Genomic DNA, 25,876 nt, shown 5'->3' on the forward strand with positions numbered 1-25,876 from the left:
CACCTGCTCCGACTACACCTTCTTTCTCACCAGAATCGGAGGCTCTTCATGTGCCTGTCGCGTGTTGGGTGGATGTAGGGAAATGTTTGTTAGCCGAGCCCACTGCTTGTTATTCCTGTGGGTGTTTTCATGTGTAATGCAGACGGTTAGGTTGCTGCCTTTGCTTTCAGGGAAGGAGGAACTTGCAAAGACCCTGTATCTTTACAAATAGTAACTTAATCCACTGCGATGTTGAAAATGCTGTGTGCAGACCTTGGTATTTCTGAGTTCTTCAAGTATTCCGTTTACCCCTTATAGTTTTAAAACTGTTTTGAGTTGGTTGCACCCCATGGTAACATTCTCCTCAGCCCCCTGTTCAGGAAAGGTGGTCTAGGGTGTGGATGGGAGGCGTGGCATGTAGCAAAGGCAGCAATCTAGGTCAAGGGAGAACTTTGAAAAGCAAAATACATCTTCCCTAGAAACAATTAATCATATTATTAGACAAACTGCTTCAGCAGCTGGTGAAACAGCAGGAACATGTCAATTTTGCTTCCTTAGTTACCGGGAGTGATAGTGCACTTGACCTTCAGCAGAGCAGGGTCATAGAGAGGGCATCTTTAAACAGCTCTGTCTGGTTTTGGCGAATGGAATCTGCACTGGCAGTTTGAAGTACATGCCCATGAGCTCCCCCATCAACCCCTGGCTCTTTTGGTTGGACTGTCTGGCCGGGGAAGTTGCTGAGAAAAAAATGTAAATAAAGCTGCAGAGAGCCATTGGCATGGTAAGTGCGGTGTCCTGCAGAAAAACAAGATTCGTTTTCCAGCCTTTTCTTTTTGTCTGTTTCTGGAGGGAGTCTTCCTGTGATGCAGCATATTTCATAGGCACTTGTTCTTCGAGTAGTTGGTAAAATAGCAGTGGACTTAGATGCCTGCTGTGTGTTTGAAGGGAGCTGATTTAGTGTCTGTTTCTGTGCTTAGCACCTAGCAAGTTTTTCTTCGTGGGAACTTGTATAAGAACGTGCTGGGTAGATTCAAGTGGGGCAGGAGCTGTTTGTTTCTTGTTTTCAGCAGGTTAATCTGGTTCTGAGCAGAGAGTGAACCCCACTGCTCTTACACACCTCCTTGTTTTATATGATGGGGGGAATCCTCATTGATTTTGGATCTTTGTTTTTGTGCTAAATTTAGGGCTATAGGCTTTTTAAACATACTGTCAACTTGAAAATTTTAAAATGGTTGATCAGTTCTGACGTAAATGAGGCTGATTTATAATACTGAGAGGCTTTAGTATAAAGAAGAGCTGGCTTTGCCACTCCTCAGGAGATTTCGTTCTTTAGAAACATGGACACTGGAAGCCTGAGATTCTAGTCCTTTGTAGGAGGTGATGGCGAGCACTTTGAAGACCAGCAGGCTCCTCTGGCTTCTTCCCTCTGGTGTAAGCTGCCACACAAAGAGGTTAACCCTTTGCCCATTGACCCTTCATCATACTTATTTCATGGTCCTTTGAAATGAAAATAAAAGCAGGATGTGGTACATTTCAGTTCGGGCTGGAGGTGTCTCCTGCCTGAAACCCTTTACCCACTTGGGCACTTGTTTACGTTGTTCATTATTTCTCTAGGAATGTTAAGGAGAAGTTGGAAGTCCCTGATTGAGATTGGCTACATGTTGGGTCTGCATGATCTGTTGTTTACCCCACACACAAGGTGTGAACTTTGTTGCCCTATTAATAACCCATGGGAATGTTGCAGCCAAAAATTGAAATCAGGATACATTGTAGATTTAGAAATTTAGTTTTTTCTTAATTAGCTGACTGCTGTGGGCATTCTCTTCAACCTAGATATTCATAGCAAATGACTAATACAGAAATTTTTCCTAAGAATTATTCTCCCCCCAGCCCAAAAAATGCTCCCAAGGCAATGTCATGTTATGGTAAAAAGAGATGGTTTTCACTCGAGGGCAAAAATGCATGTACTTTCCCGTCAGCCTCATGTATTCACGTGTGTCGGTGGAACCAGCATGCTTTGGCTTATTTATATAAGAAACTGCCGGGGCGGACGCTGTGGGGTGCCTGCAGAGTGTTTAGTTAGCAGACAGGTACAAGAGTGGAGAGAAACCAGAAAAAGCCTGGGCAGAATCCCAGGATCAAGGATTGTAAAAATGACTTGTTATTTATTCCTGAATTTAAAAACTGTTCCTCTCTAACCAGTCATTGTGGGCCCAGTGTGTGCCTGGCCTGAGGAGTCAAAGGAGCCGTCCCTTCCCGGCCTCTGCAGCAGACGTGAGCGGGTGCTGGGCAGGCCCTGGGCCGAGGGCTTGGATGCAGGCTCTCTGGGAGCCCCGAGCTGGCCTTGGGCACTAGCCCCGGGGCCAGGGAGGGAGCCGTGCAGAGGAGCGAGGCTTTCGTGAACTCTTTAGACAGGAAACAAGCATTCGTGTGTTGGTGAGCATGGTTCACTTTAGAAAGAGTGTGGAACGGAACCAGTGACTTACTCTGTCAGCGCCAGTCAGAGACCGTGCTCTGGAAGAACTGTGTCCGAATGCTTTCACACCCTCCTTGCTCATGGTTTAGTTGAGTCCTTTGGACTGGCAGTTTTCTGGCAAGGGGAAGCACTCTGGCCAGGTATAACACACCTGGGTGTTGCCAGGCGTTTACACGTCACTGTGAACTACATGGGCTGGAGCAGATTCAAGAGGGGGAAAGTAGGCTAAGGGGGTGGGCCACGACGTACTTCAGCACTAAAACGGGAGGCTGGAAAGGAGATGCTTCCACTGGTCAGAAATGTATCTCATGCTTTTGTGGCCTGTTACCAAATTGACTGTTGGGTTTTTTTAATTATTATTTATTTACTTTTGCCTACGCTGGGTCTTTGTGGCTGTGCACAAGTGCTCTCCCGGGGCGAGTGGGGGCTAGTCTCCAGTTGCGGTGCTGCCCGTTTTGCTGGCTTGTCGTGGAGCCTGGGCCTCAGGAGTTGCGGCGTGCAGGCTCCGCGGTCGCGGCTCGTGGGCTCAGGAGTTGTGCACACGGGCTTAGTTGCTCTGCGGCACGGGGGATCTTCCTCGATTAGGGACCCCAGCCGTGGCCCCTGGATTGGCGGGTGGATTTTCAACTACTGTCCCACCAGGAGAGTCCCTAAATGCACTTCTTATCATTGTGCGAAATGATTTTCAACAGAATGCTTAAGGGAAAAAAGTAGATGGCCTGCTTTGATGTCTGTTCATAGTATTAGGCTTTTAAATTCACACAGCTGCAAGAATTTCTGAGGAATCCCATCATGACATCACTTTGCCTTCAAGCTGAATCGTATCTAAAAACTGCCCCTGGTACCTCTGGAACACACCTTCTCTCTAAAGGTCTTAGGGGTAAGGGATCTGAAGTATTTTTCCCTTTCACCTGTCAGTTCTGAAGTTAGGCATCCTTCTCTGAATCCCAGGGATATTTAAGACTGTTCACCCAATCTTACTTTATTACTGAGCTACAGGGAGCCCATCACCAACATGATGCTTGCCCCCATCAGCAAACTTGTGGAGGTCTTTGCGCTTCTCATGTAAAAGGAATTAGAAAATTTATAAGCATATCCCTTAATGTGAAGGAACTAGAATCCAGAGAGTTTATACTATAGCTCAGGCAGGGTCAGAAAGCTGCAAATCGTCCAGGTGCCCAGCCCACACTTCCCCCCCTGTAGCCATCCACCCGCACCCCCCGAATGCAGGAGAGGCAAGGCCCTTTCTGGTGGCCATGCATGCCCAGCGCACAGCCGCAGGGGGGCAAGGTCGGTGCTTAGCAGGCTTCGGTGGAGCTTGCACAAGGGTCACTCTGGCTTACTGAGTTAGAATGCTTCCCTGAGTCCCTGTGAAATACTTTTTGAATACTGTTATTCTTTTAAATAAAGTCTTGTAGTATAACATACCTGCGTTCACAGTTCATAAATGTGTAACACAGTGCTGCTGTGAATATTCATGTAGAGATTTTCACATGGGCATATGTTTTCCTAGCTCTGGTGTACATATCTGGAAATGGAATTCCTGAATCATACGGCAGCTCTGTGTTGAACCATTTGAAGAACTGACAGTTTCCCAAAGTGTACCATTTTATATTCCGACCAGCAGTATATGAGAGTTCCAGTTCCTCCATGTCCTTACCAGCACTTACCTTCTTTCTCATTATAACCCTCCTGATGGCTATGAAATGATATTTTAATGTGCTTTTGATTTGCATTTCCCTAATGACTGATGATATTGAACAATTTTTATGGGTTTGTTGGCCATCTGTGTATCTTTGGAGAAATGTCTGTTCAGCTCCTTTGCCCATTTTTTCTTTTCTTTTTTTTAAAATGTATTTATGTTTTAATTGAAGGATAATTGCTTTACAGAATGCTGTTTTCTGTCAAACCTCAACATGAATCAGCCGTAGGTATACATATATCCCCTCCCTTTTAAATCTCCCTCCCCACCCCACCCCTCTAGGTTGACACAGAGCCCCTGTCTGAGTTTCTGAGCCATACAGCAGATTCCCATTGGCTCTCTGTTTTACCTATGGTGATGCAAGTTTCCATGTTTCTCTCTCCATACATCTCACCCTCTCTTCCCCTCTTCCCGTGTCCATAGGTCTGTTCTCTATGTCTGTTTCTCCATTGCTGCCTTGCAGATAAATTTATTGGTACCATCTTTCTAGATTCCATATGTATACATTAGTATACAATATTTATCTTTCTGTTTTACTTCACTCTGTATAATAGGCTCTACTTTCCTCCACCTCATTAGAACTGACTCAAATGTGTTCCTTTTTATGGCCGAGTAATATTCTCTTGTGTATATGTACCACAACTTCTTTATCCATTCATCTGTCGATGGATATCTAGGTTACTTCCCTGTTTTATCTGTTGTAAATAGTGCTGCAGTGAACAATGGGATACATGTGTCTTTTTCAATTTTGGTTTCCTCAGGGTGTATGCCTAGGAGTGGGATTGCTGGGTCATCTGGTGGTTTTACTCCTAGTTTTTTAAGGAATATCTATACCGTCTTTCATAGTGGCTGTATCAATTTACAGTCCCACCAACAGTGCAAGAGGGTTCCCTTTTCTCCACATCGTCTCCAGCATTTACTGTTTGTAGACTTTTTGATGATGACCACTCTGACCAGTGTGAGGTGATACCTCATTGTAGTTTTGATTTGCCTTTCTCTAATATTAATGAGTGATGTTGAACATCTTTTCATATGTGTTAGCCATCTGTATGTCTTCTTTGGAGAAATGTCTGTTTAGGTCTTTTTCCCACTTTTTGATTGGGTTGTTTGTTTTTCTGATATTGAGTTGTATGAGCTGCTTGTGTATTTTGGAAAATAATCCTTTGTCAGTTGTTTCATTTTGCTATTATTTTCTCCCATTCTGAGGGTTGATTTTCACCTTGTTGGTAGTTTCCTTTGCTGTTCCTGTGCCCATTTTTAAATTGTTTTTTTGATATCTAATTAGAAGGGTTAACAGTGTATTCTGAATACAAGTTACTTATCAGATATGATTTACAAATATTCTCTCTCATTCTGTGGACTACTTTTTACTTTATAGTGTCCTTTGAAGCGCAGAAGGTTTACATTTTGACAGTTCGTTTTATCTTTGTCTCTTTTGCTTTAAGTATAATAACTAAGAAATCATTGCCTAATCAAGGTCATGAAGATCTGCACCTTTGTTTTCTAATCTGTGTGTATAATGTGAGGTAGAGTTTAATATATTTTTATAAAAAGAAAAGATATTTCTGTTCAAGGGATGTCTCAATAGTACAATTAATCATGTGTAACAAAGATATTTATACACTGTTTATAACTCAGGCTTTAGAAAAACATTTTCAGGAAGTTTGTGATATTATTAGTAGCAACTATGTACTAAATAAATAGCATTAATACTTCAAATATTACTTATTAACCCTCTCATCAATCCCATAAAGTAGTAACAACATGACCGTGTTGAATTTGAGGAAACTGAAGCTTAGAGGGTTAAGGGACTTCTGTCAGGGTGACAGAACCTACTTCAGAGCCTAGGTCTATCTAATTCCTCGCGTGTGGGTACTCAAGTGGTGCCGATTGCTTTAAAACTTCTCAGGAGTAAAGTGAGTCAGAAAGGCAGCATATTGTTCTATCGGTTAAGAATTCAAAGTATCTGAAATGGGTAGAATTAACTTACAGAGTAGTAATAGACTCAGCCAGAATTCTAAATGTTCATTATTAAAGAAGGATTTAATTCCTGTGCACTGACAAAGTGACTGGCCAGGCTTTTCTTAATCAGAAATAAACAGAGCTAACAGATGGTGTAGGTGGATGCTGGGAGGTGCATTCTGTAAGGTTTAAGCCTCGTCCACCCCCTCTAAAATAGTTTCTGCCTATTCTGCCTGTCTTAACCAAGAAAAAGCTAATTGATACAAAGCATTTTGTAAACTAAAAATCACCATGAGGATATTGCATTCTGTTTTTTTTATTTTTTTTCTTTTTAAAATAATTTATTTTTGGCTGTGCTGGTCTTGGTTGCTGAAGGCAAGCTTTCTCCAGTTGCAGCAAGCAGGGGCTGCTCTTGGTAGCTGTGCACGGGCTTCTCGTGGCGTCTCCCGTTGCTAGGCACGGGCTGGGGGCGCACAGGCCCGGCGAGCAGCTCCGGAGCCCAGAGCACGCGGGCCTCAGGAGTCGCCGCGCGTGGGCTCGGTTCTTGTGGCTCCCAGGTTCCAGAGTAGGGGCTCAGTAGGTGTGATGCACAGGCCTAGTTTCTCCACAGCATGTGGAGCCTTCCCGGGGCAGGGATTGAGCCTGTGTGCCTTGCAATGGCAGGCGGAGTCCTATCCACTGCACCACCAGGGAAGTCCATTCTGTTGTCTTTCTACGGTGAATTTTTTGTTGGTAAAATTAATGCTTATGAAAGAAAACTTTTCCTAACTACCCTAATAATTCTTCATGCTATGCTTTATATACAGTTCACTTTCCGTAAATGTCACCACTTTAAAGTGTACAGTTTACTAGTTTCACAAAGTTGTACAGCCATGACCACTATCTTAATTCCAAAACATTTTCATCATTTAAGAAAGAAATTCCACTGAATTCCCTGGCTGTCCTGTGGTTAGGTCTCCGTGCTTTCGCTGCCAAGGGCTTGGTTCAGTCCCTTATTGGGGAACTAAGATGCACCAAGCTGCTGGGCTCAGCCAAAAAAAAAAAAAAAGAAACCCCCTGTCCATTAGACGCTGTCTCCCCTTCCCCACCCTTTCAGTGCCTGACAACCACTGACGGCCCTTCTGTGCCTGCGGGTTGCCTACTCCGCACTGTTACGTAAGTGAACTTACACAAGGAGTGGTCGTCTGTGACGCGCTGCGCGTGGTCCCCTGTGGTGTAGCAGGTGCCACTCTTCAGTCTTTTTTATTTTGCCAAGTAACACTCGATTGTGTGCACATACTGTGTTTTCTTTATTCATCGTTAGCAGGTACTCAATCGTTTTTACTTCTGAGCTATTATGAATGATGCTAATGTGAACATATGGATAGTTGTAGACATGTGTTTGCCTTTCTCTGGAGTATATACCTAGGAGTGCAATTGTTGGTTCACATGGCAGCCTTTGAGAATTGGCCAGGCTGTTTCCAAAGTAGCTGTACCACTCTATATTCCCTCTAGCAGTGTTGTAGAGTTCCAGTTTTTCTGCATCCTTGTCAGCACTTGTCATTGTCCATCTTTTGGATTATAGCCATCCAGATGGATGTGAAGTGATATCTTGTTGTGGGTTTAAATTTAATTTCCTTAGTAACTAGTGATGTTGAGCCTTTCATATGCTACTGGTCATTTGTATATCTTCTTAGGAGACATTTCCATTCATCTCCTTTGCCTCTTTTTAAAAAAAGTTTTAAGTTGTATTAGTTGTCCATGTATTAGGTACATGACCTGCAAAATTTTTCTCCTATTTTATAGGCTGTCCTTGCACTTTCTAAATCATGTCCCTTGAAGCACAAAACTTTTTCATTTTGATGGTGGCCACTTCATCTTTTGTTGTTGTTGTTGATTATGCTTTGGTGTTATATCGAGGAAACCATCACCTAATCCAAATTCACAAAGAGTTACACCTATATTTTCTTCTAAGAATTTATAGTGTTAGCTCTTACATTTAATACTTAGATCCGTTGTGAGTTAGTTTTTCCTATTTTTAAATTATGAAATATATAAAATGGACTACTTTACATATATAGGTCAGTAGTGTTAAATACACTCATAACGTTGTGCAGCGTCCACCACCATCCATCTCCATAACTTCTCTTCATCTTATAAAACAGACTTTTTACCCCTTAAACACTAATGCCCGCTGCCACCTCCTCCTTGTACCCAGGAACCTCCGCTCTACCCTCTCGCCTCTAAGAGTCTGACCACTCTCAGTGACTCACCTAGGTGTGTGTGCTTACTCACTTCAGTCGTGTCCAGCTCTGTGGTCCTGTGGACTGTAGCCCACCAGGCTGCTCTGACCATGGGGTTCTCCAGGCAAGAACACTGGAGTAGTTGCCATATTCTTCTCCAGGGGATCTTCCCGACCCAGGGATAGAACCCATGTCTCTTCCGTCTCCCACACTGGCCGGTGGGTTACCACTAGCACCACCAGGGAAAGCCCAGAAATCACCACTCTTACTTTCTGTGATTTATTTTTTTTCCCTTTAGTTGCCTGTGCCTTTTGTATCATTTCGTGAAATCGTTGCCAAATCCAGTGGTGTGATAACTTTTCTCCTAGGTTTTCTTCTGAGAGTTTTATAGTTTCAGGTCTGACATTTAGGTCTTTGATTGAATTAATTCCTGTGTATGGTATGAGATAAGAGCCCAGCTTCATTCTTTTGTATATGGATATTGTTTTTCTAGCACTTTTGTTGAAAAGAATGCTTCCCCCCCCCGCCCCCCCCATTGAATGGTCTTAGCTCCCTTGTCAAAAAATTGTTTAACCATATATGCAACAATTTACTTCTGGAATGTCTTTTCCTTTGGTCTATATGTTTGTCTTTATGCTGATACCACAGTTTTGTGACTAAAGCTTTGTAGCAGGCTTTGAAATCGTGAAGCACAAGTCCCCAGCTTTGTTCTCTATCAAGGTGGTTTTGGCTGTTTGGGGTCCCTTGGGATTCCATATGCAGTTCAGGATGGGTTTTTCTGTTTCTGAAAAAAAAAAAAAAAATCATTGAACTTTGATAGGAATTGTATTGAATCTGTAAATCACTTTGGGAAATATTGACATACTACCAATGTTAAGTCTTTCAACCCATGAACATGGAAAATGTTTCCATTTATTCCTCTCAGCAATGTTTTGCAGTTTTTAATGTACCAATGTCTTACCTTTTAGGGGCTTCCCTCATAGCTCAGTCAGTAAAGAGTCTGCCTACAATGCAAGAGACCCAGGTTCAATTCCTGGGTGGGGAAGATCCCTTGGAGAAGGAAATGGCAACCCACTCCAGTATTCTTGCCTGGAGAATCCCATAGACAGAGGAGCCTGGCAGGGGTTGCAAGAGTCGGACACAACTGAGCGACTAAGCACACACTTACCTTTTACTTCTTCTTTTATAACTTGGATGCTTTTTCTTTCTTTCGCTTGCGTCATTGCTCTGGCTGGAACTTCCAGTACAGTGTTGAGTAGAGAAGGTGAAAGCAGGCATCCTTGCTTTGTTCCTTATTATCGAGGAAAAGTTTTCAGTCTTTGACCATTGAGTGTGATGTTGACTGTGGGTTTTTCATATATGGCTTTTATTATGTTTAGATAATTTCTTTCTATTCCTAGTTCATTGAGTGTTTTTGTCATAAAAGGATGATAAATTTTGTCAAATGCTTTTACTCCTTCTATTGAGATGATATTGTGGGATTTTTCCTTCATTGTGTTAATGCCATGTGTTACGATGATAGAGTTTTATGTGTTGACCCAGTGTATTTGCCTGGCTTGTATCAGGGCCTTGCCGGCCTCAGCAGGACGCGTTAGGGAGTGTTCCTTACTCCTCAGTCTTGTGGATGAGTCTGAGAGTTCTGCTTTCAGTATTTGGTAGAAATGACCAGTGAAGCTGTTGGGTCCAGGGTTTTCTTTATGAGAAGATTTTTTAATTGATTCATTCTCCTTAGTAGTAACGGTCTATTCATGTTTTCTATGTCTTCATGCTTTAGTCATGGCAGGTTTGTTAATTTCATCTAGGTTATCCAATTTGTTGCCATACAACTCATCATAGTATTCTTTTATAAGCTTTTTTATTTCTATAGAATTTATAATAATCTCACTTTTCTTTCTGATTTCAGTAATTTGAGTCTTCTCTTTCTTTCACCTTAGTCCATCTAGCTAGGTTCGGTTCAGTTCAATTCAGTCATGTCTGACTCTTTGCAACCCCATGGACTGAAGCACTCCAGGCTTCCCTGTCCTCACCAACTCCCGGAGCTTGCTCAAACTCGTGTCTGTCGAGTCGGTGATGCCATCCAACCATCTCATTTCTGTCGTCCCCTTCTCCTGCCTTCAACCTTGCCCAACATCAGGGTCTTTTCCAATGAGTCAGTTCTTTGCATCAGGTGGCCAGAGTATTGCAGTCCAAGGGACTCTTCAACAACACCACGGTTCAAAAGTATCGGTTCTTCAGGGCTCAGCTTTCTTTACGGTCCAGCTCTCGCATTCATACATGACTACTGGAAAAACCATAGCTTTGACTAGATAGACCTTTGTCAGCAAAGTAATGTCTCTACTTTTTAATATGCTGTGTAGGTTGGTCGTACCTTTTCTTCCAAGGAGCAAACGTCTTTTAATTTCATGACTGCAGTCACCATCTGCAGTGATTTTGGAGCCCAAGAAAATAAAGTCTGTCACTCTTTACATTGTTTCCCCATCTATTGCCATGAAGTGATGGGACCAGATGCCATGATCTTCGTTTTTTGAATGCTGAGTTTTAAGCTGGCTTTTTCACTCTCCTCTTTCGCTTTCATCAAGAGGCTCTTTAGTTCTTCGCTGTCTGCCATAAGGGTGGTGTCTGTCATCTGTGTATCTGAGGTTATTGATATTTCTCCTGGCAGTCTTGATTCCAGCTTATGCTTCATCCAACCCTGCATTTCGCATGGTGTACTCTGCATGTAAATTAAATAAGCAGGTGACAACATACAGCCTTAACGTACTCCTTTTCCGAGTTGGAACCATTCTGTTGTTCCATGTCAACTGTTGCTTCTTGACCTGCATACAGATTTCTCAGGAGGCAGGTAAGATGGTTTGGTGTTCCCACCTCTTGAAGAATTTTCCACAGTTTGTTGTGATTCACACAGTCAAAGGCTTTGGCATAGTCAGTAAAGCTAGTAGATGTTTTACTGGAACTCTCTTGGTTTTTCGATGATCCATTGGTTGTTGGCGATTTGATCTCTGGTTTCTCTGCCTTTTCTAAATCCAGCTTGAACATCTGGAAGCTCACAGTTATGTACTGTTGAAGCCTGGCCTCTAGAATATTGAGCATTACTTTGCTAACATGTGAGGTGAGTGCAGTTGTGCAGTAGTTTGAACATTCTTCTTCAGTTTTGTCAATTTTGTTGATCTTTTCAAAGAATCAACTTTCAGATTTGTTGACTTTTTTAATATAGTTTTTTTATTATAAATAATAATCTTTATTATATCCTTTCTCTTGCTAACTTTGAATACAGTTCTTTTTTTTTTTACTGTATTTGTAAAAGTTAGGTTATTCGTTTGAGATCTTTCTTCCTTTTTTTTTTTTTTTAATCATTTATAGCTCATAAGTTTAAATTACCCTCATGATTTTCTTTTTGATTCATTGGTCATTGAAGAATGTGTTGTTTAATTTCCACAAATTTGTGATTTTTTCCAGTTTTCTTTTATTGGCGACTTCTAACTTCATTCTCTTATGCTCAGAGAACACTTTGTCCGATCCCTGTCTTTTAAAGCTTGCTGAGATTTGAGTTCTGGCTGCATTTGTGTCCCTTGTGTGCTCGAGGAGAACATGTATTTGTTTTTCTTGGTAGAGTGTCCTGTCACAGCGTGTCCAGTCTCGTTAGTTTCTCTCGTGTTCAGTCTTCTCTTTGCTCATACATCTTCTGTCCGATGGTTCTTTCCTTCTTGAGGTTGCGATATTGAAGTCTCCAATTATTATTGCAGAACTGTCTGTTTCTTCCCTAAGTTCTATCAGTTTGGGCTTCATGTACTTTTCTGGTTATTAAGTGTGTAACTTTGTGATTATTATATCTTCTTGCTGTGTTGAATCCCTTATTAGTATCCTTCTTTGGCTCCCCTGGTGGCTCAGAGGATAAAAGAGTCTGTCTGCAGTGCGGGAGACCTGGGTTCGATCCCTGGGTTGGGAAGATCCCCTGGAGAAGGAAATGGCCACCCACTCCAGTATTCTGGCCTGGAGAATCCCATGGTTGAAGGAGCCTGGCGGGCTGCAGTCCATGGGGTCACAAAGTCGGACACGACTGAGCGACTTCGCTTTCTTCTCTCTTTATCTCTCAAACCCTTTAAACTCGAAAGTCTGCTTTGTTTGATTTTAGTGCGCCTGCCTCTGCTCTCTTCTGGGTTTGTTTGCATAAATTATCTTTTTTCCTTCCTTTCCTTTTCAGTCTGTTTGTGTCTTGGGTTCTCTAGTGAGTCTCCTAGGCAGCATGCATGAAGCAGAGTGTCTCTATGGTGTTCTGCCATTATCTCTTTGGATTAGAGAATTTAATTGATTTGCTTTAAAATATTTACACGAGGAGCTTCTGTCATTTTGCTCTTTATTGTATATATGCCTTACAGCTTTTCCATCCTTCACTCCTACGTTCCTGTCTTCTTTTGTATTTAGTTGATTGTTTGGTAGTGAAATGTTTAAACCACTTCTCATCTTCTTCTGTACCTATTCCATAGCTATTTTCTTTTTTTTTTTTTTTTTTTTTTCCGCCGCCACCGCCGCCCTATTCCATAGCTGTTTTCTTTATGGTTACCATGAAGATTACAGATAACATCCTAAAGTTACAAATTCACACGAGTATGAACTCACACCAACTTAATTCCATTCACTAGCAAACATTTTTCGTTTACAGCTCTGTCCCTGCCTCTTCAGTAGTTGATGTCACTGATTACATTTTGATGCCTGCAAACATAAGCTAATAATTCTTGTAAATACATTCTGAGTTTCATACCAAAGATACAGCAGTAGTATTTACAATAATAATTGGAGGTTTTTAAGTGTATTTGTAGAAAACAAAGTACAGTTGTAAACCATTGCTACAATAATACCAGCTTTTTATAGTTGCCCATGTATTTACATTTATTGACATTTTTGTTTCTCCAATGTCCTAGTGTCTTTTCCTTTCTCCTTGCATGACTCTCTAGAACATTTCTTGCAGGGCAAGGCTAGTGATCACAAATTCCCTTAGCTTTTGTTTATCTGGGAATGTCTTGGTTTCTCTCTCACTTTTAAAAATATTTATATACCTGTTTATTTCAATTGAAATACGTGTGTGTGTGAATGCTCACTCAGTCGTGTCTGACTCTTTGTGACCCCTTGAACTGTAGCCCACCAGGCTTCTCTGCCCATGGAATTTTCCAGGTGGGAATACTGGAGTGGGTTGCCATTTCCTTCTCTAGAGCCTCCAGACCCAGTGATGAACCGGCCTCTTGTGGCTCCTGCGTTGGCAGGTGGGGCCTTCACCACTGGGGCCACCTGGTGGATCTACGATGTTACAGCAACGTGAACCAGTTACGAGTATATATAGTCTTTTTCATATTCTTTTCCATTATGGTTTATTAGAAGATATTGAATATAGTTCCCTGTGCTATACAGTAGGACTTTTTTTGTGTGTATTGTGTGTGTGTGTGTGTGTGTATAATAAAAGAAATTTTTACATATTAGATACAGGGAAGTCATCCTGTTTTATGCATGAGTTAACTTGAATTTTATGCTCATTAGAATAGCCTGTTTGTGGCCTATCAAACATGCATTGTATATCTGCTTTAATTACTAAAAAGAAAAGGGCACATTGACCAGAAGAATGTCCATGTTAAAAATAAAGATTAAATTCCTGTCTTCTTGGATTGCCATTGCTAGTCCTTCTTTGATGATAAGACTCTCTTCCAAGGTGCCAAGGCCATGCTGACTTGCTGATCTCTGATCCATGTGGGGTTTTGTTTGTTTTTGTTTTTAAACCTTGAAGAAATATAATGTTCTTTGTTTTGACAAGATGCAAAACCATGCTTCTCCAGAGGAACTTGTCAGAGTAATCTGGGAAGCTGGCCTCTGGGCTAGTCTTCAGTTTGGCTCACATAAAACTTTTCTTATTATAGAACGTTTATTGATTATTTTTACTGACATTTGTATTTGCTAATCCCAGAGTCCTAACTTACGCCCTTCCCCTTTGGTAACTGTAGTCTGTTTTCTGTGTCTCTGATTTTGTTTCTGTTTTGTAAACAAGTCCATTTGTATAGTTTTTAAAAGACTCAAACATATAAGTGATTCCATGTGCTATCTGTCTTTCTCTTTCTCACTTCACTTAATATGATAACCTCTGGGTCTGTCCATGTTGCTGCAGACGGCATTATTTCATTCTTTTTTCCCCCATTTTTTATGGCTGAATTCTATTCAATCTATATATATACACACCACATCTTTAACCATTCATCTGTCGATGGACATTTAGGTTGTTGCCATGTCTTGGCTATTGTAAGTAGTGCTGCCATGAACGTTAGGGTGTGTGTTATCTTTTCCAGTTAGACTTTTCACCAGATTTATGCCCAGGAGTGGAACTGCGAGATCATATGGCAGCTCTGTTCTTGTTTTTTTTTTTAAGGAACCCCCCATACTGTTCTCCAGGCTTCCCAGGTGGTGCTGGTGGTAAAGAACCCGCCTGCCAGTGCAAGAGATGTAACAGATGTAGGTTCGATCCCTGGGAAGATCCCCTGGAGGAGGGCGTGGCAATCCACTCCAGTATTCTTGCCTGGAGAATCCCATGGACAGAGGAGCCTGGCTGGCTACAGTCCATGGGGTCACACAGAGTCAGACACGACTGAAGCGACTTAGCACACACACACATACTGTTCTCCACGGTGGCTGTACCATTTACATTCCCACCAGCAGTGTAGGAGGGTTTCCTTTTCTCCAAACCCTCTCCAGCATTTCTTATTGGTAGACTTTCTGACTATGGCCATTCTGACTGGTATGAGGTAATATCTCATTGTTGTTTTGATTTGCATTTCTCATAATTAGTGATGTTGAGCACCTTTTCATGTGTCTTATTTGCCAACTTGTGTGTCGTCTTTGGAGAAATACCTAGGTCTTATTTTTTAATTGGGTGGTTTGCCTTTTTTGTTACTGAGTTGCATGAGCTGTTTGTATATTTTGGAAATTAAGCCCTTGCCGGTTACATTATTTGCAGGTATTTCCTCCCAGTCCACAGGTTGTCTTCTCATTTTGTTTATGGTATACTTTGCTGTGCAAAAGCTTGTAAGTTTTATTTTTATTTCTGTTGTCTTGGGAGACGGACCTAAGAAAACTATGCTCTGATTTATGTCAGAGAATGTTTTGCCTATGTTCTCTTCTGAGAGTTTTCTGGTGTCATGTCTTATATATGTCTCAGCCATTTTGAGTTTATTCTTGTGTAGAGTATGAGGGAGTGTTCCAACTCCTTGATTTATACGTGGCTGTCCAGCCACTTGCTGAAGAGACTGGCTTGTCTTCATTGTGTACTCTTGACTCATTTGTCTGAGATTAACCGACCATAGATGGGTGGGATTACTTGGGGGTTCTCTGACTGTGTGCCAGTGCTACCTGATCTTGACTGCTGTAGCTTTGTGGTATTGTCTGACGTCTGGGAGGGCTATGCTTCCAGCTTTGTTCTTTTTTTCTCAGGATTGCTTCAGCAATTCTGGGTCTGCTATGATTCCATAAAAATTTTGGAATTATTCTAATTACATGAAAAATGTCGTGGGTAATTAAATGGGGAATCACATTAAATCTGGAGATTGCTTTGGGTAGTATGGCCATTTTAGCAATATTCTTCTAATTCAAGAATATGGTGTCTTTCCATTTTTTTGTATTCATATTTCTTTATCAGTGTTTTAAAGTTGTCAGCGTATAAGTCTTTCACCTCCTTGATTGAGTTTATTCCTATTCATTTTATTTTTTAATGTGATTTTTAAAGGAATCTTTAACAAGATTTTTTCCCTCCCTACTATTTCATTATTAGTGTAAAGAAATGCAACTGATTTATGTGTGTTAATCTTGTATCCTGCTACTTTGCTGAATTCATTTATCACTTCTGGTAGTTTTTATGTGGAGTCTTTATACCTAATATCAGATTTTTATATCTAGTATCAGATTAGATGGCACCTAGTCTAAGACTCACGGTTCATTAAAAAAGCCATGATACCTTTATACCCAGTAGTCCCTAATCCTTATATACTTCTGGAAAAAAGACCCCCGGACAGCAGCGGGTTCTCACTCTCATTTAAAAGATGCTTTCTCTTTCATCCCATTGGCACCAGAATCACAGTACTTGTTGCATTGAAGTAGAAATCCTCATCACTACCCCCTCAGTAGTTGACCTACCCCAAGGCTTTAGAGATAGCCCCCATCTTTTGGAGCAGGCTCTAGCCCAGGATCTAAAAGACCTAACTCTTGAGGGGGGAACGTTTATTCACTATATTGATGATCTCTTGACCTGCTCCCCGACTCAGTCCCACACCATTATATACATCACTCAGGCCTTTAATTTCCTGGCTTACTGGGGTTACAAAGTGTCCAAATCTAAGGCCCAGTTGGTATAACAAGTGTCCTATTTTGGGATTATTTTTACCCCTGGTAGGTGCAGCCTTCTGGCAGATTATACACAGGCAATACTGCATGTACAGATTTCCACTACCCATAAACAACTACAAGCATTTCTGGGCCTAACTGGGTATTGCAGTCTGGATACCTAACTCTGGTCTCGTTGCACAGCCCCTTATATCAAGCATTAAAAGGTAAGGAAGATCAGGTACCCCTCAAATGGGGACCAGTCCAACAGGAGCCGTGGACACTTAAGGAGCCTCCTCCACAGCGCTCCCACTTTGGGTCTGCCTAACCCTTCCTAAACTGTTCTGACTCTGCACCCAGAAAGCAGGGAGTGTGGCCTTGGGAATCCTAACCCAAAGATTGGGAGAAACCACACAGCCAAAGCCTATCTCTGCAAACAGCTGGAGTCCACTTGCTGAAGTCTGGTCTCCCTGTCTTAGGGTGCTAGGAGCACTGTCCCTCCTAGCTGAGGGAGCATGGAAATTTACTCTGGGAGCCCCATTCAGGTTCGATTGCTCACTAGGTACCAGACCTACTAAATGATAAAGAATTCTCAGATAGCAAGTTCTTTTGTTTGAAAGCCCACAGATACGTTTGAGTATTTGCAAGACTCTAACCCCAGCAACTTTACTGCCCATACCAGGAAAAGAGGACCCTTCTCAAACTTGCTCCGAGATCCGGATAGTTTCTCCCAGTGTCCACCCAGACCTCTCAGACCAACTCTTAGCCAATGCTGATTAAATCTGATTTCCTGGTGGAAGCAGTTACATTACAGAAGGAAAACGCAAGGCTGGGTACACTGTCACGTCCCTTTATGGGAATATTGAAGCCCGAATTCTAGCCCAGGTGACGTAGGGCTTCCCAGGTGGCGCTAGTGGTAAAGAACCCGCCTGCCAGTGCAGGAGACATAGAGACTCAGGTTTCATCCCTGGGTGGGGAAGATAGCCTAGAGGAGGGCATGGAAACCCACTGCAGTGTTCTTGCTTGGAGAGTTCCATGAACGGAGGAGCCTGGTGGGCCAGTCCACAGGATCGCAAAGAGCTGGGCACGGCTGACGTGACTGAGCTCGTGTGCGGGCATGTTGGGTGCATACGTTAATGAGTGTAACGCTCCCTTCTTGTATTGATCCTTTTTTTTTTTTTTTATCGTTATGCAGTTTCCTTTATCTTTGTTTTTGGCTTTTGTTTTAAAATCTGTTTTGTCTGATATGAGTATTATTACCCTTGCTTTCTTCTTATTTCTGTTTGCATGAAATTACATTTTCCGTCCCCTTACTTTCAACCTGTATGTGTTCTTTGCTTTAAAGTGGATCATTTGTAGGCAGTATATTGTAGCCTCTTGTTTTACTATCTAATCTGCCACTTTATGTCTTTTGATTGGAACATTCAGTCCATTGACATGTAATTATTGATAGATATGTACTTATTGCCATTGTAAAGCTTGTTTTCCAGTTGATGTTACACTTCTTTTCTTTTCCTTTGTGGTCTGATGGTTTTCTGTTATATTGTGCTTGTGTTTTCTTCTTTTTGGTGTCTGTGAATATGTTGTATGTTTTTGATTTGTGTGTGTGTGTGTGTTAGTCACTCAGTCGTGTCCGACTCTTTGTGACCCCGTGGACTGTAGCCCACCTGGCTCCTCTATGCATGGGATTTTCCAGGCAAGAGTGCTGGAGTGGATTGCCATTTCCTCCTGCAGGGGATCTTCCAACCCAGGGATCGATCCCGGGTCTCCTGAATTGAAGGCAGATTCTTTACCACCTGAGCCACCAGGGAGGCCCCCATTTACCTTAGACTGGTATTCATACATATTCCAAACACACTCTAAAAAGCAAACAAACAAAACCTACTTTCTTACCTCCCGCACATTTTATGGTTTTGATGTCTTTTATATCTTCATGTTTGTCCTTTTCTTGTTTGTTGCAGCTATTATCACTCACACAATTGTTTTAAAAATTTTAGGCGGTGTACTGGTTTATTTAAGTGATCTACTTTCTAGTTGTCTTTTTCTCTTTCCTATAGGTTCTTCCTTCTTTACAATTTATTTATTTTAACATTCTTTAAATAATTTATTTTAGCTGCCTTGGATCTTCATTTTCATGCCCAGGCTTTCTCTACTCATGGTGAACTGGGGCTACTCTGCACTATATATAATGTGCGGGCTTCCCATTGTGGGGGCTTCTCTCCGTGTGGAGACAGGCTCTCAGGCTGCAGACTTCAGTAGTCACAGCACACACACAGCAGTTGTGGCTCGCAGGCTCCAGAGTGCCAGCTCAGTAGTTGAGGCTCACGGGCTTAGTTGCTTTGTGGCATGTGGAGTCTTTCCAGACTGGGGATTGAACCTGTGTTCCTCCTTTGACAGGCAGATTCTTACCTACTGTACCACCAGGGATGGCCCCTTCTTTCCTATTTAGAGAAGACCTTTGGGTATTTTTTTAACAGTAAAAGTTTAGTCTTCCTGTATTTTAGTTTTTGCTTGTCTGAGCAATTCTTTCTCTCTTCTTCTCTTCTAATGATAATCTTGCTGGGTAGAATGTCCTAGGTTGCAGGTTTTTCCCTTTCAGGACTTTGAATTTATCTTTGCCACTTCCTTCTAGCCTGCAGTATTTCTGTAGAGAAATCAGAGGTTAGCCTTATGGGAGTTCCCTTTTAAACTCTTTTTTTTTTTTCTTTTTTTTGCTGCCTTGAGAATCCTCTTTAACTTTAGCCATTTTAATTATAATCTCCCTCACCTTTGAAGGACTGTTTTGCTGGGTATAGGATTTTAGATTGACATATTTCTTTTATTTGAGCACTTTGACTGTATTGGCCAACGATCTTCTGGCCTCCAAAGTTTCTAAAGAGAAGTTGGCAAATAACTTAATTGTGGGTTTTTTGTATGTGACAATTTGCTTCTCTTTTAAATGCTTTCAAGATTTTCTCTTCTTGTCTTTTGAAACTTTGATTATAATGTATCTTGATTTGGGTCTCTGTGAGTTCCTCATATGGTGAGCTTGGATGTTTATGTTCATGTCTTTGATCAAATTTGGGAAGTTTTTCAGCCATTGTTTCTTCAGCTAGTCTCTGCGCACACCCCCCTCTCTCTCAGACTCCCACAGAGCTGTTGGTCTCACTCTTGGTATCCTGCAGGCCTCTTTGGCACTGGTCACTTCTCTCCAGTCTTTTTTCTTTCTGCTCCTCAGACTCACTAAATTCCATCAAGGTAACTGATTCTTCTGCTTATTTGAATCTTCCTTTGAATCCATTTAGTGAATTTTTCATTTCAATTTCAGAACTTTTTAGCTCCAAAATTTTTTTGCTTTCTAGGTTTTCTCTCTCTTATTGGTATTTTTATTTTGTTCATATATCATTCTCTGACTTCTCCACATCTTCCTTTAGTTCAGTTCTTATCTAGTACATTTGACGTGAGATCTTTTTCAGATGTAATTTTTTTTTCCCTTGACTGGGCCATACTTTTATTTCTTTGTATGCCTTGTGATTTTGTTGTTGAAAACTGGACATTTGAATCTAATAATGTGGTAACTCTAGAAATCAGATTCTCTCTCTTGGCAGGTATTTGCTGGTTTTTGTTAATTTGTTTTTATTGTAAGCACTTTCTGTGAGCAACATCCTGACATGTAAATTTAAGGTCTTTTCTAAACCTGTCTTTCCCTAAGCATGTGTAGTTACTTTCTAATTTTTCCTGTGTATGTAGTTAGTTTGAAAGTCTTTGTCTTTAATGTCTAATTCCCAAAAGAGGAGAAAAGAGAAAAGTAGGTGGTGAGAGAACAAACCAGTCTTTTAAGTCCCCTGGAAATCACTGTAGCCGGAGATGGTCATTTGCAGCAGTAGAAGGGGGTACACAGACCATGGATGCCACCTCCTTGTCTGCACCTCTGGGTCAGAAGCAGTCAGCGACTGGAGCACAGGCCCCAGTATTTGAGGACAAGGACCCTGTCTGCCGCTCTGGCTCCCACGAGCTGTGTGCGGGCTGCTCCTGGAACGTGTGGACACTTGCCTACTCTAGCAGGGGCAGGGTAGCTGCTACTGCTGTGCTAGGAGCTGAAGTTGACCAAAACTAACTGCACTGTATCGTCCAAGGCTTCCCCTGGAAATTGCAAGTCTCCACTGGACTCTGGAGTTCCACAATAGTCCCATCAGACAGTTTCTGATGTCTGTCTGTGATCTAGGTAGAGAGACAGATTCCTGGTGCTTCCTACTCCACCATTTTCCCAGAGTTCTCTCTCTTGAATTAATTGTTTCTTATATAATAGGAGTGAGGTATCCAATTTCATTCTTCTATGTTGTGTCCGATTTTTCCATCACCATTTGTTGAAAGTGCTCTTCTTTCCCCATTGAGTTATCATGGCACTTTCATCAGAAACCATCCGACCGCTGATGGATAGGTTGGTTCCTGTGCTCCTTGTTCTGTTTTGTTGTCTGTAGTCTGTTTTTGTGCCATTGCCACGCTGTTCTGATTACCCTTGCTTTCTATAGGGGCTTCCCAGGTGGCAGAGAAGCGGCCTGCCAATGCAGGAGACACAAGACACATAAGTTTTGAAACCAGGAAGTTGAGTCCTCCAACTTTGTTGTTTTTCAAGATTGTTTTGGCTATTCTGGTTCCCTTGCATTTTCATGAATTTTAGGATGAATTTATCAATTTATGCAATATAGGCAGCTAGAATTTGAATAGCAGCTATATTGAATCTGTTGATCAATTTGGGTAGTATTGACACCTTAACAGTATTAAGTCTTCTGATCCATGAACACAGATGTCTTTATGTTTATTTACATCTTAATTTCTTTCAACAATGTTTTGTAGTTTTCAGTATATAAATGCTATATTTTGTTTGTTAAACTTATTCCTAAGTGTTTTCCTGTGTTTGATGTTATAGTTAGTGGGATTGTTTGAGTGCTCTTTGCTAACGTATAGAAAAATAACTGATTTTCATATATTGATTTTGTATTCTGCAACCTTGAAACTCATTTATTAGACCTAGTAGTTTTTCTGTGGAGTCTTCTGGATTTTCTGTATAAAGGATCATATTATCTGCTAATGGAGATAGTCTTCCTTCTTTCCAGATCTTGCTGCTTTTATATCTTTTTCTTTTCTAATTGACTTGTCTAGAAGTTGCAGTATAATGTCATGTGGAGATGGTGAAAGTGGACTTCTTTGTCTTGTTCCTGGTCGATGGGAGAAGGGTTTCAGTCTTATTAAGTATTATGTTAGCTGTGTCTTATAAATACCTGTTAACACGTTGACATATCAGTACTTCTTAGTTTGCTGAGTGGGATTTTTTTTTTTTTTTTTGTAATCATGAAAGAGTATTGAATTTTGTCATATGCTTTTTCTGTCCATTGAGATGATCATTTGACTTTTGTCCCCTTCTAAGGTATATTATATTGTTTGATCCATATGTTGAAGCAACTTTGTATTCCTGGGATAAATCCCACTTAGTCATAGTGTTTGGTTCTTTATATGCTTCTGGATTCATTTTGTTTGGATTTTGTTGCAGATTATTGCATCTTTATTCATAAGGAATATTGGTCTGGGTCTGTAGTTCTCTTGTGATCATCTGTCTGGTTTTGATATTAGGTGTAGTATTGGCCTCATAGAATGAGTCAAGAAGTATTTTCTTCCTCCTCCTCCTCCTATTCTTCTTCTTTAAGTTTGAAAAATATCAGTTCATAATATACTTTTATTCAAAGAAAAATAATACCTAATCACTTGAGGTGTCAAAGTGACCGTTCGAAACCTTGAACCTTTACTTTGATGGGTATTGACCTTGTGTTATTGATGAACTTTTTCAAGTTTCACCCCAGTGAGGGTGGGAGGTTGCCAGACTCTTTCACAAGTACCAATAATCCTGGTAGTTTACAGTGTAATTCTGGTTCTGTTTGCCACCCTCAGCGGTGTTGTGAGATCCTTTCTTCTGAAAACTGTCATCTCACAGGAGTGCATTATAGCTGGCTTTGGAGACAGTGGGGCGGGGGGGCGGGGGGGGAGTTCAAAGATGATTTCTAAGAAGTTATTTTGGTAGCTTTATATTTTATTGCTGGTGTACAGAGTAGACCTGAAAATTCCTTTCATTTTTTCTTGCATTTTCAACATTAGAAATAGCTATTTTAGCTGTTTTTCAGGATCATTCTGTAGAAATGTTTCACTGATTCCTTTGTCATCCTAAAGTACACATTTTGTCACTCAAGGCCACAGTGAAACCAGGAGGCATGGTCCTCAGACCCCTGGGCATCTCTGTGAGTCCCCTTGTGATCCAGCCCGCTTCTCGCCCACAGGTACCACGCACACAGACTTCTCGGCCGGAATCTCCAGGGATGACCAGCCCCTCCCCGCGCATCCAGATAATCTCCACTGATTCTGCAGTAGCCTCACCTCAGCGCATTCAGGTACCGCACCAGCCCCCCTGGGGTCCAGCCACCTGCCCTCCCTGAATCTGTTGCAAAAACAAAGCTGCCTAAGGGTCTCAGTAAGGAGCTGTGCCTCTTAGGCATCCAGCGTAGTGCAGTCTCATTTATTTTTTTAAATGTAAAAGAAGAAAGAGTTTACATTTACTAAGCTAACTTACTTTTAATCTAAAAGTCTATAAAGTGTCACTTCGAACTATTGGAAAGAAGTACCGTTTTATAACTTTCGTACTTCAGAATTGAGAGGCAGCATGTCCTGGGATACTAGTTGCGTGTGGACCCCACGTGAGGTCAGACCCCAGTGCTCCACTTCATAGCTTTTCCAGTGTCTCAGTTTTTCATTTAGAAAATGTGCGTAACAGTGGTGTTTACCTCATAAGGTTATTAGGAAGAATCTGGATATTGCTTGTAAGATGCTTAAAACGGTGCTTGGCACATGATAGTGTTGGGTGTGTACTCGTTATCTATATCGTTCTTGTTAACTGTTTCATATTCACTTACGGGAAGGTTACTCTTCCCCAGGGCTCTGAGCCTGCCTCCGGCTCATTGAACAAAGAGAACCTTTGTGTATTGAAATCATGACCCAACAAGCAGGAAGAAGGGGAAAGTACTGATGACACAAATTAGATTCATAGTTACCTCAGAAGGCTGAATCAGAAGACCAAACCAAAGCACATGAACAGAAATAAATGGCAGAAAAAGCACTAATTGTGTAATAGAAGTCTGAGAAAATACTAGGCAGACAGGTATTCGAGTGAATTAGTTAAGGTTTGCTTTCATTTTCAGTTTGTTTACTTTAAGCTAAGTAAAAGTGAGCAGTATGCTGTAATAACAAGATGGTTTCTATAGTGTTTCCCCATTCTTAAAAGTGATTTTATGGATTGTTAAAACCTAAGCATAAAAGAATTGTGTTAAAGAAAGTGAAATGAGTTGTTAAAAATTATATTTCCATCATGCCTATTTTACATAATTGTTAATCGTAAATACAGAAGTTCATATACTTGTCATTTTTTTCACTTCACACCAAGTAGGACACACATATCTTGAGTGTTTGGAAATTCAGAAGTAATTGGTCCAACATTAATGAGGTTTTACTATTTTTCAGAATTAGAAACTTTATGTAGCTAAGTTATTTTTTCTTTCACTTTGTTTTTATTTGCTGATTGTGACTTGAAAATGAGTCCTTTATAGTTTAAGATAGTAGGTATTAGGATCCTGCCTACGTAACTCTCCCAGGTCTGGAAAAGGGACTAACTATGTGTATTTAACCGTGCCTGTTACATTGTGGTTTCACAACCATCCAAGGGCAGGTGAGAACATAGAACACTCCCACAGAAGACTCCAGCTAGTCCTGGAGCCAGCGTATATTTCAAGAGAGAGTATACAGCCCCCTGTATTGATGTAAGAAGAATCCTTATTTTCTTAAGAGCTGTTTGGGCATCCCAATTCATCCAGTGGGGTATTCCCATGCCCTGGTGCTTGGCCCATGGTTCCACCACTGTCCTGGCTAGAATGCGGTTAGATTCTTGAGCCAGAAGTCTTGTAGAATGGATCTGTGGGGGTGTGCTTTCAGTTTCTCTAGGGAAAATAAACCCTTAGCATGAGTTTTATGTATAGTAAGTATAGCTGAAAATCATTTCATTGAGAACTGTTAATAAAATTGAATATACTTTGCTTCAATTGAAGTGTGTTTGAAGGTTTGGTATTTTAAAGAAGAGTTATGGTCATAACCAACTTAAGTTGGTTTCTAGTTCTTGATGTTGGTGCTGATGTCTTCCATGAAGTTTTCCTCTCTAGCCCTAACTTCAGTGTTGGATCTCCAACCCATTGTGGGAAAAGAATTCATTTCCTGATGTTTTAATGAGTAATCAGTGCTCTGACCTAGATAGTAGCTCTGTGATGAGTTTGTGAGGGAAAGATTATTCAATAAGGATGGCAAGCTCTGCAACATTTAGGAACTTCTGGCTCTGAATGGAACAGACTTTAGGATTAAATCTTGTTTCTACTCAGTTGTGTGACCCTGGGGAAAGTTTGTATAACATCTGTAACTGTTAAATGACAATAGTAATAATACCTATTTTATGGCACTGTAAAAAGATTAAGAGATAATGCCTATAAACCTATAGGAAGTAGACATCAATAGACATTAGCATCTGTGTTACGATTTTTTAATGTTTTATTTTCATACAAGTTCAGACATAAGGAAGATAATGCATAGGAATCTTGTATTCCCTTTATACAGATTCACCAGTTTTTGCTGTAACATTCTGAATGTATGTATAATGCATTTTTTTCTGAATCATTTGAGAATAAAAATAGAGACATCCCGCTTCTTTGCCCTGGATACTTCAGTTGTATTTTTTGTGGAGAATGACATTCTCCTACATAATTACACTACAGTGATCAAAACCAGGAAATGTAATATTGAAGCAAGCCATTGTCTAATCCATAGTCCAGATTCTAAAATTTCATCAGTTTTCTCAACCAAATCCTCTATACTTGTTTTTTCCCCCATCGTAGGATTTCTTTTTACTGTTTTTAATAATGACAGCAAAGATTAAGGTGCCAACACCACATCTAGTCGTGCAGACCAGCAGAGGGGTGCCCTGATGATGGGTTTGCGTCACTGCCGCATGTCATCCCACTGGCTGTAAAAGGGCTTTGGGACCAAGTGGGGACGAGTGACGCTCCCGGTGCGGAGAGGTACCCTTGTGACTGGGGTGGAGGGCTGTGGTGTTTGGGGATGCAG

The 25,876-nt window shown here is 41.2% G+C and overlaps 1 protein-coding gene across 5 annotated transcripts in view; it reads left to right on the forward strand.

Moving 5' to 3' along the window:
* Nucleotides 1–25,876, forward strand: part of NR2C2 (nuclear receptor subfamily 2 group C member 2) — a 108,723-nt gene that overhangs the window by 46,430 nt on the left and 36,417 nt on the right. For all 5 annotated transcript variants that reach the window (XR_006264484.1, XM_043442619.1, XM_043442618.1 and 2 more), the window contains one exon: nucleotides 22,999–23,109. Coding sequence is in view for 4 of the 5 variants with exons in the window: in XM_043442616.1 (XP_043298551.1) it covers nucleotides 22,999–23,109 (111 nt within the window). In the remaining variant the exon portion in view is untranslated. The remainder of the gene's footprint in view (nucleotides 1–22,998; nucleotides 23,110–25,876) is intronic.

This window comes from Cervus canadensis, chromosome 22 (assembly GCF_019320065.1).
Source record: "Cervus canadensis isolate Bull #8, Minnesota chromosome 22, ASM1932006v1, whole genome shotgun sequence".
Classification (NCBI taxonomy): domain Eukaryota; kingdom Metazoa; phylum Chordata; class Mammalia; order Artiodactyla; family Cervidae; genus Cervus; species Cervus canadensis.